The sequence below is a fragment of the Lichenostomus cassidix genome, chromosome 1, assembly GCF_008360975.1.
Source record: "Lichenostomus cassidix isolate B80296 chromosome 1, HeHo_3.0, whole genome shotgun sequence".
Taxonomy (NCBI): Eukaryota; Metazoa; Chordata; class Aves; order Passeriformes; family Meliphagidae; genus Lichenostomus; species Lichenostomus cassidix.
In genome coordinates this window covers 92,166,875-92,186,033 of record NC_139479.1, presented here as the reverse complement: position 1 = coordinate 92,186,033, position 19,159 = coordinate 92,166,875, and the positions used below count along the sequence as shown (strand labels likewise).

Below are 19,159 nucleotides of genomic sequence, written 5' to 3'. Positions count from 1 at the left end.
TGCAGGAATTCCAGGGACTTTGAGCTCTGGATCACTCTGGGGAGAGAGAAGCCTGAAGTCATGCAGTCCATCAGGCTGTGTGCACATGCAGGATGCTCTAGATCATGGCTGACTAACCCTGGACCATCTCTTTTCCCACTAGATGCTGTAGAAGAAACCAAACCTACTGAAAGTGCCCAGCAGGAAGAGGTGAAAGAAGAAGAGAGCAAGGCGGACCAAGAAAATGCCTGAACATTAAGAAATGACTCCCCATTACCCCTCCCTCCCTCCCCCTATCCTCTATCCTTCCTTCCCACCCCAATCTCGATCTCCCCCCTTCCTGCTCACACCTGTGAGCCTGTCTGTCCCTCTCCCTATACCACTTAAACCCTTTTTCTCTCTGTGTGGCAAACATTTAAAGAAAAAAAAAAAAAAGCAGGAAAAATCCCAGTCAAACAGTGTGGCTTAAACATTTCTTTGTTTCTTGGTGTTGTTATGGCAAGTTTTTGGTAATGATGATCCAATCATTTTGGGAAAATTCTTGCACTGTATCAGAGTTCTTTGACCTGGCGCGTGCGTGTGTCTGTCTGCCCACTGCGAGCGCTCTCTCTCTCTCTCTCCTCTCTCTCTCTTCTCCAAGTGTGTGTGTGTGCAATGTTACGTTCATCCGAGGAGTCCAGACTTACCAGAGTGAGTTAAAACAAAAGAGGGGGGAAAAAAAATGGTTCTTTTCTTCCTTTTTCAATGTGATGGAATGAACGAAAGAAAAAAACAAACAAACAAAAGACCAAACACAGCAAACAAATGAACAAAAAAGAATGCTAAACCCCAGTTTGTTTTCAGAACTAAAACAACAACAACTAAAAAATGTGCCAATTAGCGTAATGCTTGGCTCCAGGCTCCTTTTTCAAACTGAACAATAATTATAATAAATGAGAATAATTATCATTAACACCACCGTGTCGCATTTCTATGCTGCCGTACATCCTGCTGGCCTGTGGTCTTTGGTGGGCCACTTCTTGCGTGGCCCAGCTGTGCTCCTTGGCCACCAGTCAGTGACTGACTGCTCTCCCTGGCACTACTGAGGGGATTTTTAAGGGGAGCAGACTTGGATTTTGAGCAAGATGTTAGCACTGACTAATGTAAATAATGAAAGCAGTAAAATCAGTTTTAGGAAAGAACGTAATTAGTGTCCTTCTAGGAGACCTCTAGGCCCTAATTTGGAGAAGTAAGGTGACCTTAGAGACATAAGCCTGCAGAGCGACCAGCTTTGATCCATGTCAAAGGTCTATCCCCTGCCAAGGGGTGCACCAAGGGCCATGAGGGGACAGGGCCCTGGGGCATGAGCTTCTCCCCACAGTAGGATGATGCTCACCCCCTTGGGCAGGAGTTGGAGAAGTCCCTGAGTAGCACAGCATGGCCCTCAAAAGTGTTCTGGTTTGCAGAATAAATTGGGCCAGTGCATTGGCTAAACAGGCACACGGGCAGGATGAGGTCTGGTGGCGTAGGAGCCAGTTGGTGGCACTTTGAGAAATACCTCATTCCAGCTCCCTGCCAAACCCCAGGGGTGTTCACCCAGCTCTCATGAGGGCCAAGGCTTTCAGCTGTCATTTATGGCTGTGGGCAGAGCACCACCTCCTAAATCTCCACCCCTGCTACCCACAGGTTGCAGGCTGTTCCCTGGTGCCACCCAGCCTGTCCCAGTGGAGGACTGACAGACGCCAAACCCTGAGCCTGTACAGCCATCTGGGTCTGCTGCTGTCTTTATGAGCTGTGAGAGCGAGCAGTTAAAATAAATTTAGCACTATCTGGGCTTTTATAAAAGCCCAGTCATTGGCTATTACTGCTCTTTCACTGCTCTGATTATTATCATGTGCTTTCCCACCAGCTCCTGCGTGGTTTCCTGGCTGCATTGGCAATCACAGCCAGAACACCCTGCAGCATTACTGTATGATGCTGCAGGACCAGGGTTAGATTGTTCTCACAGCAGAAACACCAAAAGATGGGAATGCTGACAGCTCCAACATACTTTGGTAGCTTCATGGCCTTCAGAGGGCTGGCTGGCCTTCCCTGTCCTACTCCTTTGTTCTCCTCCATCTCTTTTTTGGAAATAGGGAGAAAAGATGAACAGGTGTCTCCTCAGAAATGATCACTTTGAACGTAGACTGCTCGCTGGAAGTGCCATCAAAACATGTCAGGATTCATTTCCATGTGCTTCCTGGCATTCTGTGGAAATGAGAGAGAGAGACAGGGAGGTTTGTTTTTTGTTTTTTTTAATAAAGAGAGGGAAAGAGAGAGTGGGAGAGAGATTGGACAAAGATTTTTAAAAACAGGGATTAGAGAGATGAGGGGGGGAAAGATTTTCGAGTGGATAGATGGATGATAGGGAGAGAAAGGGGAGTATAGCTAGAGAAAGAAAGATTAGAGTGAAAAAGATGAGAGAGAGACAGGAAGAAATTAGATAATATGGAGCAATAGATGATTGATAGAGATAGTGAAACGTAGATAGCTAAAGTAGATTAGACAGACTAAATAGGTAGAAAGATGGGCTGACTGACAGATAGGTATTGTGTCATACTTCATAAATGATATATATGCTAATATTCCCATGTCATGATGGGTGGTAAACCCTGAGACACCTTCCAGCCTGACCTCAATTCAGCAAATGTAGCGCAGACATCAGGCATTGCTCGGACCGTATGTCAGGTCTCACCACCCGCCCGTGTCCCGCACGGAGGCAGCAGGGTGTGGCTGGTGGTTGGAGGGGAGCGCTCCGAGGGACACGGGGGCTGGGGCGTAGGGAGAGAGGTGTACAGGATGTTTGCTGTTCGTAGCACACAGGGAGCCCAGCCCAGCGCAGACACCCCGTGTCTCTAGCACCGAGTTGAGAGAACTGAGGTTCAGCTCTCAGGATTTGTGGGAGAGGTGTTTGGGAGGAGGCAGGAAGGAGGGAGCACCGTTTTTTTTTGGCCTTATCTCCTGTCATGACCATTCAGAAAAGTTTTCTGTCTTGCCTGTTTCTGCAAAGACCGTGTGGTCTCCCTGCTCTTCTGATTTCAGACCCCAAAGTTTTAATCTTGCCTCCACTTTGCTATTACTATTTTTAACTTTATAAGGAAAAGAAAGCTGCCTCTCATGTCTTCCTGGACATAGGCCTTCCTCCCTCCTCAAAAAACGAAACAACTTTCTCTCCCCAGGGACATTTTATCTTTGTATTTCGCATGTTGCCTCCCCCTTGGCTGATGGTTGGGGCATCGCGAGTGTTTTGTCACCGTTCGTAAGAACATACTTTGCCATGTTGCTTAGAGAACAAAGGGTTGGGTTTTGTGTTTTGGTTTTTTCCCCCCCACAAAGAGAACGGGGTATGTGGTTACCAACTGCAAACCTAAATAATTTAAATACTAATTCCTCTCCCTTGGTTCCAGTTTAAAATTACTGGCTGTAACCAAGCACCCCCTATCTTTATTATTGTATCGTGTCCTGATCCTGCCAGAGAGTCAGGGCAAAGAGAGCGTGAGAGAGAGCACAGAGACAAACCCTGCCTTGAGCAGGCAGTGGTTTAATGTGTAATACACAAGATTTGTATAGGAAGCTGGGCTGTCTTCAGGGTACAGGAAGAGAGCAGAGAAAAGCATTTGGATTTCCTTGAGTTGCCTCTTCAGCCAGATTTTCAAAGGCTAAAAGGAAACAGCATAAAGGATGTAGCATGGGACGGAAACTGGAAAGAGAACAAGGGTATTTGAGGAATGATTTTTCTAACAAGACATCAAGTGAGCTGAAAGCAACAGAAGAGGCGGGAGGTCCCAGAAGTAAAGAGTGGGGCAAAGAGTAATCAGCAGAGTAGTCGAAGCTTTTCTACTACTTCTGCTGTAACAACCAAAAGGAATTCCCCAGGGAGTATATATCTAATTCTCTCTCCCTGAAGAGGGTATAGCTTTGCCTGGAGGTGTCTGTGGTTGTTACTTTATGTAAGAAAAGGGCAGGGCATGTCAGAGTGACTCACACTGGGAATATGGTGCCTGACCTCACCATGCAGTGCTGTGGAAATTCAGGATCCTAGAGGGGCTTTTTCCATGCCCCTGTTGTAAGATAGGTTAGTGACCCACAGTTATCCTGACTGCTCGTACCTGTAGGCCAGCTCTTGACATTTCACTACTGCATTTCACTAGACTAAGCCTTGAAAAACTGTAAAAAATTCCAACATAAGCTCCCCATCAGTGCAGTAGATCGTTCGCATGAATTTGGTCTGCTTTGCAATGCTTGTGGCATCCTGACTGTCCGCACTGATAGCAGATGAAACCCCACAACCCTTGCAATAGTTGCATCAGCCAAGGAATTTCTCTATGAGCCACATTCCAAAGGGAGGGGAAGAGCATCCTGCTGAGATCCCTTCAGGCCCAGTGTTTTCCAATCCTAAACCCTGATGCAGCCCCATGAGAGGTCTTAGCCAGAAGGAACTCACCTGTGGTGACCACATAAACACCATTGCTTGGGAAACATGTTACTCTAGATGAAAGAAATGGCCATGACTGATGGAGAGGACTTTAGAAAGAAAGGAGAGAGGGAAAAAAGGAAGAGGTAATTCATACCAAACATTTCATGGGAGTTCTTTCTTTTTTTCCTGTGGTCTTCAAACAGCAGACTAACACTTGAGACTTTTCATACTGAGGGTCTGGTGTTTGTCATAAGTGTCTTAGGAAGGAAACAGAGTGGCTGTGGTTTGCAGAGGTGGAAGGAAGGGTTTGAATGAATGTTTTTGTGGTTCCTCTTGGCTAAGAAGTCCGCTCGGTGGTCACCTGCAGCTCAGCGACACCAGAGGTGACGTTGGGGGTCCTCTTCCAGGCCTGTGCTCAGATTCCCTGCTTTTCTGCATTGCCACATTAGCACTTTCACTGGATATTTAGAGCACCTCAGGACTGGTTCTCCTCTCGCTCACACTGGGGTAACTCAGGAGTCGCTCCACTGGAACCAGTGGTGTTAATCTGGTGTGAAAGTCATGCGAGAGGAGGATTCAACTCCTCGGGGGGGGATTTTCCAGGTCCCCGAGGGGGAGAAAAAATCAATGGGAGTTACATGTCTAACTGCCACTTGTGCCTGTGAAAGTCTGCCCCTTATCTACCTATATGTATATAGGGTACAGTTTTCAGAATAACCTAAGTGACATGGGCACTTGAGAGCACACGTTTCACTGGCTTTCAAAGAGACGCAAGTTCCTAAGGCCCAGATGCTGAAGGATGTCCAAACTCCTCTCTGCAGCGCATTTGGGGGTCTCAGGCCTGAAATTCTCCAGTCATTTCCCAAAATGGAACTGAGGAGTCATTTAGGTGGTCCTGAAAGCGCTACCCTCTATCCATTTTTCAGGGTGTTGATCTCAGGTCATGTGCGAGCCTGCATTCTTACCTACAATGCTTTATTACTACATTCTTCTGTTGAGCAATACTTGGAAGAAGAGGTGAAGGTCGAGATTTGCAGAACAGGCTAGTGACCCCAGTGGCTCACATCTGGAGTGCCCAACTTGAGAGACACCTCACTGGGGTCCAAGCCACAGGTCCCCTGTATGCTCTGAACATCAAGATCCATGTATTACACACCCAGAACCACTGGTCACTTCCAAAAAAAAAAAAGAAATCCCAGCCTGAGACCTAGACTACTCTCACAAAAGAAAATCCCAGGTGAACTGTTCACCCAATAGCTTGGTCTTTCTGCTCGTGCCTGTTCCTAATGAATAAAACAAATCCCTGTGCATCACCTAAGCCCTATTTTGAGGAGTTCCACTGGCATACAGCTGAAGTAACACAGTAACAAATCGGGGCCTGAAGAAGGTGGCTACAGCCTAGAGAGTATCAAGAACTGTGACGTGTCTGGAAGCTAATAAGAGCAGAACTTGACGATTAGAGCGGCCCATTTCCGATGCTCTTGTGTGAGGATCTGGAAAGAGTCTCTCACTCATTGTACTTGTGCATTATGAATGTGTCCATCTGCAGAGATCTAATGTACACATATGTCCTGAATATTGTCCTAAGGTTGCAAGCTTCAAAAATGAGCAGAAAACATTCCCGAGAAGTGAGAATAATACAGATGTCTGTATTTGAAAAATTGGTTCAAATAAAGTCTCTCACTTATAGATACGTGTAGTTGTGTGCAATTATTTGCTCCTGGAATAGAAATTTCTCCCTTGTGTAGGACTTTGATGCTTTTACAAAAAAATCTCATTCCATTCCCCATTGACCTCAGTCAAGTCCTACTACTGTGGAAAAAAAAATGCTTTCTACGTATTCTGTCCTGGTAAAAAGCCATGTTAAATTGAAATGGTGAAGTAAAAGGCCTGGTATGTTTTTATTGTGCTTAATATCCATTGAGGTAGAACATCTAACTGGCCTGATGGAAGATGTAGTCTCCAGTGCAAAAGTCCTGGGTTTTTATAGAACATGACACACACATCCCCACGGATGCTCTGACCCAGGAAAGGCTGGCCTGTGGCTGTCTCAGCCACAGAGCTGAGAAACACTGTGCTTGGGCACCATGAAATTGCAAAATATCCATAGCCGTATCTGGTCTGGGGATGTTCTGAGTCAAGGAATCTGCTTGGGTGTAGAAATGGGAATGTGGGCCACCAACCACTGTTGGATCTCTGGGGATCATCCAGTCCAATCCCTCTGCCAAGGCAGGATCACCTAGAGCAGGTGGCACAGGAACTCATCCAGGGGAGGTTTGAATGTCTCCAAAGAGGGAGACTCCACACCATCCCTGGGCAGCTGTTCCAGTGCTCTGCCACCCTCAATGGAAAGCTAGGCAACATTTTGCAAGCTTGTCTAAAGATATCAAATTCCTCATTGGATTTAAATCTCCCAGTTCCCTGGGAAACCCCAGAAGTTTTTGAGATAGAAATACATATTTCAGCACCTAAGAAGCCCCACCATTATTTCTCTCAGTATCAAGTTTGTGCCAAGTGCAATGAAATATGAACAGAACAGGAATTGCTGCCTGGGCTGTGCTAGGCTTCTGACTTAATCCTGAGCTGTATCTGTCAGCAGCTCAAGAGCAGAGATGAAATCAAGCATTTTTGTCACATCTATTCATCCCAGGAAGCTTTGCAACCACTGTTTAGAAATCACTTGCAACTCATTTATGAAATACAGCAGCTGGCTTAGCCAGGGCCCAGGAAAATTCCTGATGAGGCTCCAAGGAGCTGCCTGGGAAACAGAGCAGACCTCAGCACCTCACATGGGTTCTGGACAAAGTGCCAATTTACAAATGACACAATTAGATGTCTGTATTCTTGTATGTAATCATCAGTTGCCTCGTGGCTTCTCCAAAAAAGGCGTGGACTACAGCTTGTGTGCAAACAAATATTAAGCATTCAAAATCAAGTGGTCTCAATTAGCCACATCACTAGATTGCAGGGATCAACCCTGGCAGATAGGCTTTGCTTCTGTGGGGCAAAACACCTCTAAAGGGGCACTCAAGGACCTCTCTCCAAGTAAATGGTTGTCTTGAGGGAGCAAGGCTGCCTTGCACTCTTTTATCTGCTGCACAGCAGAGGGGGAGGGCAGGAGCTGAACAGTTGGCCTATGGCATGAGTGTCAGCTGAAGCTCAGCCTAATGTAAATCTCCACCAGACTTTCTAACCAGGCACAAAATGCTTGCCCTGCGTGATTTCCAGAGTCACATTCTGACCACTGAAAGAAGAAATAAACTTTCTGCCTGAATTGTAGAAAATTCCCCACAACTCACTGTGGGTTTTCGACCTCCCCAAGTTGCCCATGTGAACTCCCTTTGGAAATCTTCCCACATCCATGGACCACACCAACAAACTTTCCCAGTTTCTGAGACATGAGTGAGCAACTTGTTTCCCATTCCTGTGGTGGCCCCTGGCTTAGCCCACTCTGGGCTGGGGGAGACCTCCTTTCCTTGGGGGAACTGCAACAGGAACCTCAGGTTTTCCTGGCTTTTGATAATGCCAACAGCTTCACAGCCCACTTGCCACCATCACTGCTCTACTGTGGTCACAGGCAAAAGAACATTGTTTCTCACAGAATCACTCAAATTTCTAAGTCTACTTTCCTTTCCCCAGCAGGGAATATGAAGCACTCTGTAACAGACATTTACAGTGTCCCAGTCTGCAACACTTTGCTCTTTTTTTACCATTGTATGCAGAGCTGGCATCAAGTCTGAGCAGGGCTACTCCCATGTTGACGATGAGCAGAAAAAGCCAAAGGAAATTATGCACTTCTCTGCCTAATATCAATTTTGTTTATTAAAAATGGAATTATTTTCCTCCCTGCAAAGCCACTTTTACATATTAAAGAGGAAACAATTTTCATCTATCTTGTAGTGAAATGGTGAAGAAGAATACTAAGAGAGGCAAGGAAGTGAAAGCCCATTTCTCTCAGAGGAACACCCCTGACTCTGTGGCTGAGAGGCAGGGTTTGCAGAGAGGTGATAGCTTGTACAAGACAGTCTGGCTTGACTCTGCAAATGCACCAGCCTACAACCCAAACAACGAGCTGGACACAGGTAGAAAGGCCCTGCTTAATTTAATAATGGTAGTTGGTTAAGCAAGATATGAGCAAAATGTAATTAGCACTTCAGGAGCAATGGGTGGATGCAAAGGCAAGAGAGAGACAAGATTCATTATCTGTGGTGGGAGAGAGGAAGGGTGGTACAGCTCATCAGTGGCTGGGTAAAAAGGAAGGGTTAATTGGGGTGAACTGAAAATGGCTAGTGAGGCCTCTCTCTGCTGAGGCCATAATTATGCTTTTCTTATCTTGAGACAGTCATCTTCAGAAGGGTTGTGTGGCCATCCTTAGGACCCTGGCCCAGAGAAGGAAAAACAGTTTCTCTTACTGAAGGAGAGATCTAATGGAGAGGATTCCATTTTCCCCTCTACACCAGACATCCCCATCCTTGGCCATTTACCTGTGTACAGTCTGTGGCTTAAATTTCAATGAAGCCTCATTCTCAACACTTGTCTGTGCAGCAGCTCATTGTTCAAGTGTGGAGATGGTTTCATTGTGGGTGCTGTGGGACAGAGGCTCCTTCCTTGTGTTTGCCCAGGGCCTGAAGCTTTCCTTCTTGAGTCTCCTTCCTTTTGAGGCAAGCCTGAGTGATTTGGGGAAAACACAGTGAAAGCTGAAAAGCTGCCACTCTTCCTGGTGGCCTGAGGGTGTGCTGATGTCTGACAGCTGACACATTTGAGCCTTTGGATGTGGAGAACCAATGTTCCTGGAAACCATAGAGAAGGTATCTATGAGGGGCACCTCTGTGAGTGATGACAGGTCACCTTCTCTAGAAGTCACTGAAAGACCAGAAGACAATTCCTGTTGGAATGCCAGCACCCAACAAAGGGGTGAGCAGCTCCTGCACGCTGGCACTTTGGATTCCTTGACCCTGCTGCTTCTCAGTAGCAAGGAGAGAGAAGGCCTACAGCTGTGTGTTGTCTTCCCCAGGCTCCTCTCCACGCATGGCAGCCAAGCCTGGTGCCAGACACCCCCCAGGGCATGTTTGGCAGTCAGGGCTGGAAGAACAGGGTGCAGAGCTGGGTGCACAGTCTGGAAAGACCTCCTGTGCTGACTGGTCTCTAGGAAATAACCAAGGACCTCGAGCACATCACCAGCCCATCTCACATCCCAGGAAGAGGTTTGGCTTGCCCCAGGGCATGGGCTGTGGCTGGATGCTGGTGGCAGGGGAGGGCTGGCTCTGCCTGGCCACGGCCTCTGGGCTGCTGGCACTCGCCGCTCCCAGCCCCTCGCCAGCGCACAGACCATTAATAAGACTTTCCAGCCTGTCACTTCCACGCTGAATCCTTTGAAAGCTGCGCTCCTCTGGGCCCATTAGAGGGAGGAACTGTCTCTGTTGAAACATATGGGGCTGTCAGGCTCTGTCTGTTGCTCTGAAAGCTGCCGCCGCTCTCGCTGTTTGCTGATGGGGAGGCAGCAGCTGTCTCGAGGAGGCTGTGATCAGGATGGGGGCTTGGGAAGGGGCTGCGGGAAGATAGCAGGTGAGCTGGGAAAGATGCTGGTGAACACTGTGCTGGTAGCTGCTGGGCTGCTGTAGGACTTTGGGATGTTGGGATGTAGGATACAGGGAAAGTCCAGAGGGAGTCCCTTGTGCTATAAGCGTGATGGGGGAAGAGGCACGTTTGAGGACAAGAGGGTGGTGAATATCAGGGGGATGTGCAGGGGCAGGCTGAGGCAGCAGGAGACAGGGCTGACAGCAGAGTTGTTTGGGTTTGTCTGGGAAAGGAGAGGATGGCAGCAGTGTTGGGTGACTCTACGGGGACACTGTGAAAGGGAGATTTTGGAAAGCATCATGCGGTCACAGGCGCTGGAGTTTCTCATTAAGCAGCACACCCGCCCCCCAGCTCCATTTGCAGAGACTGAAGAGGATTTAATGGAGTCCCTTGACTTTTTCCTCTGAAATATTCATAGGTTTTAGCAGTCCATTTCATGCTCACCTCCTTCTCCATTAACGAGCGTCGAAGAGGGACTGGGTGGAAAGTAGGCTGCTGTGGAGCCAGGGAGACAGATAAAGGGACCTGTGCCTCTGACCAGGGACTGCTGGGAAGTGATCCATTCCTGGGCTGCTCCATGGCCCTCTCACTAGGCCTGCAAAATGACTGGAAATGAGCCCTGGGCAGCATGCACAGGGAGGTGATTAATACAGTGGAAAAGGAAGGAAACCAATTAAGCAGAGTGCGCTGTCTGGAGCTGCTGCCCCCACCCCTGTCACACAGATACACCCATGTCTGTCTCCCTGCCTGTCTTCATAATTTGCAAGGCCAAGAGCTCTGTAAGAATTGCACAGGCTGACAAAAACGCCTGGAGGTAATTAGTTTCCTCCTTGCCTTAGCGCTGATGCTGTGCTAGGATACAGGGAAAGTCCAGAGCTTCCATGAGACAGCACAGAAGCACAGAGGTTGTGTTGTGGGTGCCCTGTCTGCAGCACTTGGCACAGCCAGGATCCTGCTGGGAAGTGTGGAGAAAGGGTGTAAGAAATAGTGCCACTGCACTCTGATGTCTGATATGTCCCAAAAGATTGGGGCAGGTGGGATCTCAGAGCATTTTCCAGACCTGTTAGGAACTAAACGATGGTTCTAATAGTCTAACTAACTGATATGTCCCCACCAAAGTCTAGAACCAAATATCTCTTAAGATTCTAGTGAAAGGTGTCCTTGCTCATGGCAGTGGTGTGGGGGTGGAACTAGATGATCTTTAAGGTCCTTTCCATCCCAAACCATTCTGTGATTCTATGATTTTGGGGGTGGGAAGAGGTGCAACTCTTACAATTCTGCTCCAGAGTCAAACAAACCTTTTTTTTTTTTTTTTTCCAGCAGCAGTCACACTCCTAAATCATGTGGCTTGAAGTCCTAAGTAAATTTTTATCAAGGACTCCATGGATAACAGAAGGACCTGGATAATGCTTTAGGAAAACAGACTGGCCCTCCACCAGTGCTATCACTGCAAAAAGTACAAGAGATGATGAACAATGTGCTTCCAAGTTCACTTGGCTTCTCCCTGCATTATTGCTTTGATGAACAAAAAGAGCAAAATCTGCATGCTAAGGAGTTGTTCACTCTGGTTTCTGACAGAGACAGAATTATAAATGCAGCATTTCCTGTGGTTCCTCCCCGCTGAATTAAAAACCAAAACAAAGTCACAGATGCAACAGTACCTATTTATTCTTGCTCTCAAAACACTCTCTAGTCAGGCTGCTTCCCCTTCCCTTCCATACACCCATAGACACGCGTGCTTGCGTGTGTCCTGGGAATCAGATGTTTATGCAAGTATTTGCAGGATGTTCCACATCTCCCTGAAATGATAATCAGCATGCCCAAAATCAGCTTAATTACTAAGCATTCAGCAAACACCCACAGACTCTTCCAGGGCAGCTCCACACAGCATCTCTATCAATGAGTCTGCATGTTTTTCCTCTGCTGTCAAACATGGCTCCTGATCAAGAGCTCAGGCCCTCACATGGGAGCTGCTGGGTTGTCTGCTTGCTCATTTGTTTCCAGAAAGGAAGAGAGAACTTTGTGAAGTGGCAGCAGGGTACAAGCAGACACTGAGAGTGTCTCAGGGTGAGACTCTGATTTTTCACAGCTGTCTTTCCATGCAGGATAGAAATGTGAATGATCTTAGTTTCAACAGGCCAGAGCAGAGGTTAAAACATGCCAGGTCCATAGTCTGGCAATTAACCCTCTCTGTGGAAAAGACACAAATCAAGGCTCTAAGTACCTAGAAGTTTGGAATTATGAAGTTTTACCATCCATGGCTGTACCCTGGCACATCTGGGTGCTCAGCAGATAGGCACTTTCTAAAGAAGTGAAGGATTTAGCCGAGGCAATCAGAAAACACACTGCTGAGGTAAGAAAAGAAAAAAGGCACTTTCTGAGGCAGCAAAGTGCACCTCCTGTAAGACAGAACACTATTATGGCTCTTCAAAACTTTCATGAAGGATCTGCTGGACTGAGGCTTTGGGCATCTGCAAAGATCATGGTAATGTCTTCGCTTTTAGTCAGTGCACTTTCTATCAGCCCCATAGCAAACAATCCTCATTGTAACCTCTCAGGTGGTTTCACAGAGGTGCTAAGCACAGGTGGAAGAACGATTCAGGCTTCCCCTCATCACTCTGTAATTACTATCTGTGAGCTTGACAAGGTTTGGACTCTTCAGACAACTGTAGCTAACTTCATTTCCTTCCCTGTGGCATTGCACTAGCAAAACCCACGTGATGATCCTATCACAATGTTATACACACTGGAAGCATTAAGGGCTATTAAGGTCACACTTCACTAATTTACTGCTTTTCTGTGGAGCTCAGAGACTACAGAGCCCAGAAGCAGGGAACCCTTTTCTGTCTCTACTGTGCTTGTCATCACACGGCAAGAAGTCTCCATTTGCAAATACAACTCCTGGTGTCAGAGAGACATAATCAAACCAGCATTTTGATCTGAAGCGAGGGGGAAGATCCCAAACCCAGGTTCACTTCTCCATGCTGCCATCTTTACACAAGGAGATGTGACTCTTCCTCTCTGTTAATAAAGGAAAATTTTAACCATTTTGCCCAATCTCCCACGTCCAAATTTATTAGCTATTCAAGTCTGTTTGTATGAACAGGCCTTTGCTCACACAGGCACTTGGCTGTTGTTTGCCATCACAAGTAAATAAGATGCTCCAGCCCAGGTAGCTGGCCAGCTCCAGCTGTTCAAGTTTGGTGTTATATTGCCAAGACTAAGTCTGTCTCACATCACAGGTGATGCCTCCAGATCTCAGAAGTCTGCCAGCCTCAGCATCACCGCATTTCTATCACCCTGCACGCAGGAGCTGTCAGTACTCCTATCAGTGTTTTCTGCACAGCCCCTGGAGCACCGTAGGAAGGATGATTATGACAACAGAGGGCTGTGAAGGCTTAGACCCTCCAGACATTTCGTGGTACCTTCCTCCTGGTTGGGCAGCAGGGCTCTGCTGCTGGCCAGGGGTGTGGGCAGAGGCTGTGACAGAACACACAGCTGAGCTAATCTCTCAGGATTTCGGGCAGATCAGATCAGTAACTGCTCTGCCCCGAAGTATTTATTCTGCAGGGAAGGGGATGGGAATAAAACATACCTTTAAGCCTTGTTAAAAATACATGCCATGAAGACAGCTATCCTCTCAGGCGAAAATTGTCTCCAGGGACGATCTCTGGGGAATGCCTGTGTAAGCAAACCACCCACCAGGGAAAAGGTTTCTCAGGGGGCGTGTCTGTAGGTGAATGCTCCGCTAAGTGAACTGCCTGGGGAGAGCACAATCCCACATGATGTGCTGCCTGCCTCTGTCTTCCCCGAAATAGCGCATCTTGTCCTTGCGGCTCGGAATGCGCTTGTCACAAAGAAGTCTGCACATGTAGGGTAGGACTTCCTTTTAGCTCGTCCTTAGCCAGCTCGTGAGATCAAACTGTAAACTAGAGACACCTTCTGAGCTCACTCGGCTGCTCGTGTTTAGCTGCTCCGTGCCAGCTATGCTCTGCCCAGAGCCTTGGCACTGCACATAGGCAAAACCATCACCCCTTACTCTCCTGTTAATGTCCAGGTTTAAATGCCACTGTCATTCACCTGGCAGTACAGTGACACAGCCACCTGCACTGGGCAGCCTTTGCCACGTGGTGTAATAGGGAAGGAAAATGGGGATTTTGGGAGGCTTTGACATAAGGAAGGCAAAGCCCTACTGAATCAGTGACTGAGGTGCACCCCTTGCTCCCTGCTGGGGAATAGGGGAGTCAGGGGCAGCGGCAGGTTTTGGAGATGGGGCAGCCAGAGAGCCTTGCAGCCTGCATGGCAGTCACAGCAAAGCATCCCTGTGCTGCTCAGAACAGCTCAGCCCTGCTTTCTGCTGCCGCTGAGACTGCTGGAGGGGAAAATTAGATTTGCCTTTTGTTCAGCCAGCCTCACGGAAAGCCTCGCTCAGTGGGTGAAAGGCAGGACCTGCTCATGGTGCCTGCACTTGGGTATTGGCTCAGTTGAGAGGGACCCTGAGAGCTGAACCTCCTTCTCCCACAGCTGGCTCAGAGAGCTCATGCTGGGGTAGAGGCACTGTGTCCCTGCCACAGAGACATCAGCCTCCCTCAACTGCTATGCCTGCTGCTCTGCTTGTGGTGGGGAAAGCCATAAATGTTGGCAGACACCCCTGGGACCTAAATGAGGCTCAGGAACCCATGGTGCATGTATGTATTTGCTTAGATGACTGCAGATGCCTCCCAGATATGCCCTGCCCTGGTCCCATTGTCATCCCACCAGAGAATATCACGGCACATCCTGACAACAGGCAGCTAAAGAAGGGGGCAGAGTGCCCTCCTCCTTTCCTCACATTAACTATACTCTATTCTGCCTGGTCACCTCAAAGGCAGCTCCTGCCACATTTTCTGTCTGAAAGGCACTGATGCCGGAGCAGCATTGAAATTTATGTTCCCATAAAATATTTTTTCCATAAAACATTTTTTTCATAAGCTACGGGACAGATTGGAATCTGACATGTTCAGCTGTCACTGGATGAAGGGAAAAGCAGAAGTGACAGGAAATTTTTAGGAGAACTATATTAAACTCTGTGTAGTATTTTGATTTAGTAGTAACAGTAAAATTAAATTTCAGCTGATATTCCATTATCCTGTTTGCAGTGCACTCTAATAGCATCTCCATTCATGAAACAGTTCAGCTCCTGTCCTTTGGTGTTGATCTATTTGTTTTGCTCTAGAGCAGTTTCCAACACACAATGAATTTGCCTTCCTGCATACTTATGTATACAGGAAAGGGACAACACATTTCCAGGCTGCCAGCCTGGTATTTGCATGCTGGATCCTGAGAATGGATCCTCTCAACAGAGCATTATTTCATATGGGTGATCCTCTGCAAATGCCTTTGTGAACACTTGGCCAGATGTATTCCTTCCCCCACCTTCTGGACTAGTGGAGTGCAGTGTGAGCAGATAGGCAACGAATAGAGAGAAAACACAAAGAGCTGGGCTAGGAAAGAGTGGGGGCTGAGGAGGCAAACACATTTTCTGTTTCCACCTGACCAGGTCCCAGTGACCCAGTGCAAGTGCGTGACTTGCGTGGTTTTGCAGAAATCACGGTACACAGTCTCACTGGAGGGTTGCAGTGCCTCTCACACTACGCCTGTCTTGAACAGGAAATCTTTTGTTCTTTTTGGCTCTGCCCTCACCCACAGAAGTCAGGCTGTACAGGTGGCACCCAGGCAACTGTGAGGCAACTGCAGGTAACAAAGCAGAGGTGCCATGTCATCCCTTCTTTTTGGAACTTATAATAATGGGCCTCACTCTACTGATATTTTTTCAGGAACTCTGCAAGGTGAATGCAAAGCACTATCAAACCTCAAGGGTATCATTTTACCCCTACTTTCTGGTGGCATTATAGATAAATCACATCACCCTTTACAGTGAGTTCAGCCCTATTTGTCTCCCTTCTCCACGCCTTTCCTATCAGATACTCAACCTCCTCAAGGTCTGAAATGCCTCAACCTCCTTCCCTGTCTCCCAGCTCTTGCAGGACGTGCAGCTTCTTGCAGGCAGCCTCTCTCTACACCAGCGTTAAGTTACTAAGCAGCCGAGATAAAAGGTTCCCACCTTCATAAATAATCAATGTGGGCCAAATGGCTTGTGCTTGCTCGACAAACTCATGCATGAGAAACAGAAAGGGAAGAGACAAACACTAACCCAGCAAGGAAAATAACCACCTCACACCAATAAAGGGGGACAGGAGATTCGGATAACAGAGAAGCAAGAGAACAAGGGTAGAAAACAGGGAAGCTGAGCACCTATCAAACACTTCTTTTGTCTTTATTCACAAAGTGTCTGGAGGCTGGTTGTGATTTAGCTAATTTGTAATAATGTAATTTGCTCATTACAAGGGAGTTACTAGAGCAGCCTGGTACCTGCCAGCCCCTGGTGACTCTCAGACACTGCCCATGCCGCTGATGGGTTTGCCCATGGTAATTTGCTGGCATTGGAGGGATGCAGATGTGCAACCAGCATCAGAGGGACCAGTGAGCCCAGCATCAGTGTCCTGCTGCAAACACAGGGTGTGCACAGAGCAGTCACAGCCCAGGCAGCCTTTCTCATGGGCTGTTGTACAAAGGGCAGCTCAGCGAAATGGGCTGTCTGGCAAATTAAATTTCTGGGATAAGATTGCCATTAGAGAACAGCAGGACTTCAAGGTTCTAGAGCAGCTGCCACACCTGTCCTTTGCCTCTGTGTCAAACACTGAGTCCATCATTATGTGCCATGGGTGAATCCCCTCTGTTTGACAGGTGCTATGTCTAATAACTCTGCCATGAGAGAGGAGCTCACTAGCCAGCACAGCAGACTCAGTGGTGTTGGTACATTGATGCTGATTGTCACCACAGGTGTGTCTGGCCCTTGAAGAAGCTGTCTGTGACTAGAACCAAAATTGGACAATAATCACAATAACCTTTTCAGATGGCAGAGCTGTTGGTGAGCACAGATAGTGTCCCTGTGTTCTTTCTCTTAGGATTATCCACAGACATCGATAATGTGCATATAAGGCAAAAAAACCCATTTGTGCCTAATTTACCACTAAGTAACCTCTCACTCCAAGGTGGAGCCAAACTTTTAAAGTGAGGCTAAATCCAGTGCAATGGGTCAGGTGTGGCACAGTTAGCTCAGGAGGTGTCAGTAAGGACTTCAGGCAGATGGGGCTCTATCTCTGCTGTGAATCCCTACTGCCTGTAAGCACTGCACAGAAACTGCTGCCACAGAGAGAGCCCCAGGCTGTAGACTTCCCACATCCCTAAATTACTGAATGGCTTTGACTGAACACAAGACCCAGGCCTGGCTGTTCCTTGTTCACAGGTGACCCTGGAGTCGGTACCAGACGCAGAAGGATGCACAGAGCAGTGCACAGTCTTCCTCCTCATGACATGCACCTCTTCCAGTCCTTGACAAGCTTTTGTCTCTTAGGGCTAGAGGATACAAGACAACAAAACAACCACATGTCACAGACACAAAACAGGAGAACATAATGGTATCGCCAGTGCTTTGGAGATGAACAGAGTTCAGCAATTCATTAATTTAAATTACCCAACCGACTGAGGAAAGGGACAGTTCTCTCTGGTGTACAAGCAAAAGCCACCTTACACAGCCATTCTCCCTGAGTCCCAAGCCAAACCCCCCTAACCTTAGCTGTGATCAGGCCATCCCAGTTTCTCAGACTGCTCTGTGAAGCTGAACACAACAGATTTTGGCCACCGGAGTGGTGATGAGTTCCTGCTCCTGTTCACCTACGATGCAGCAAAAAACTGCTGTAGACACAAATTAAAAAACGTGAGAGGAAGGATAGCATCAAAGCACATTCACATTCCTGCTCTGAATAACTGTTTTCTCAGTTCTAGTATTTATATAAGAGCAAGGGGGACCACTTAAAGGGCATGAAGGGAGAGCACCCGGAGTACAGACAGTGGGCAAGGGAGTGAGTGAGAACACTGGATTCCCTGGGAGATGAAGTTTCATTGCTATGGAATCAATCTTCTGAGCTTCTCTTTGCAATTTTGTCTCATTCAGTGCTGCTTGAAATGAGTTTCCATTTGTCTGTCTGGTGCTAATTTTCCCTCATTTGCCACATCACAGCCATCATTAGAGGCACAAAGTGCCTCCAGTGCCTTTTGTCCCCCCTTTCTGCAGTCACTCTCCTTAATACCTCTTGGTTTGTTAACTCAGCTATCACTCAGTGGCAATCAGCTGCTGTTAGTCTGATCAGCAGCCTCTGGATGCCACATCCCTCCATTGCTGCTTGGGGTATTTCCCTTTGGCAGGGGCCGGGGAGGTGCTTTGGAGCAATTGTGAACTTTTACCTGCAAATGTTACAGCCCCTTCCCAGACATGTTGGATATCTTTCTTTATTTCCATTTCAATTAGCTAGTGGGGATAACAAGTAGAAGAGGAGGGGTTTGGACAGCATTGACAGTGACCTCTGAGCTCCTGGTCTTTGCCCTCATGCTGATGTAGGGTTTGCTTGGAGTCAGGAGCTAGCTCTCAGCTGACACTTACAAAGAGTGCTCACCTCTGCCCTGAGGAAGAGGATCTATCTCTGCAGCCAGCAGGAAATTCTCAGACCACTCTACAAATGGGTGGTGGACCCACAGGAAGACAAGGCAGCCTTTAATTTTCAGCAGGCTTCCCAAACCACTCTTCAGAGAGGATGCACAGTCTTAGCTCAAGCTCACCATCAGCTCGTGGCTGCTCTGGATGACTGCTCAGTGCCTGTTTTCCACAATTTGTGCCAACTGAAGCCACCACAAATGAACAGTGTATTCTCTGCAGGAGCACAGGGCCAGGACTGGAAGCCAGGTGCATTGTGAGGGACTGAAGCTCTGCTGGATTCCTGCACTGATGTCGAGTGCCTTGTGCATCCTCACTGACCCTCTGGCTGTGTGGCATCCTCGAGAGCCTCAGATCTTGGAGTGATTTCTCCATCTGGGAGGACTGGGTTGCAAAATGGGTGCTAAGTTAAGGAAACAGCCTGGGAGGCTGGGCTCCAGGAGATGGAAACCCCAGTTCCATGTGTTGAGCTGGCAGAAGAAGGCAGGACCATCCACTTCTACCAGCGACTTCCACAAGCTCTCCCACTGCTAGTACTGCATCCTGTCAACACAGCTATTAGCAGACTGCAGCCT

At 47.7% G+C, this 19,159-nt stretch overlaps 1 protein-coding gene across 1 annotated transcript in view; it reads left to right on the top strand.

Moving 5' to 3' along the window:
• Nucleotides 1-6,103, top strand: part of GAP43 (growth associated protein 43) — a 58,236-nt gene extending 52,133 nt beyond the window's left edge. Inside the window, exon 3 of the mRNA XM_085070855.1 lies at nt 143-6,103. Coding sequence (XP_084926981.1) covers nt 143-231 — 89 coding nt within the window. The 3' untranslated portion in view covers nt 232-6,103. The remainder of the gene's footprint in view (nt 1-142) is intronic.
• Nucleotides 6,104-19,159: the final 13,056 nt, after the last annotated feature.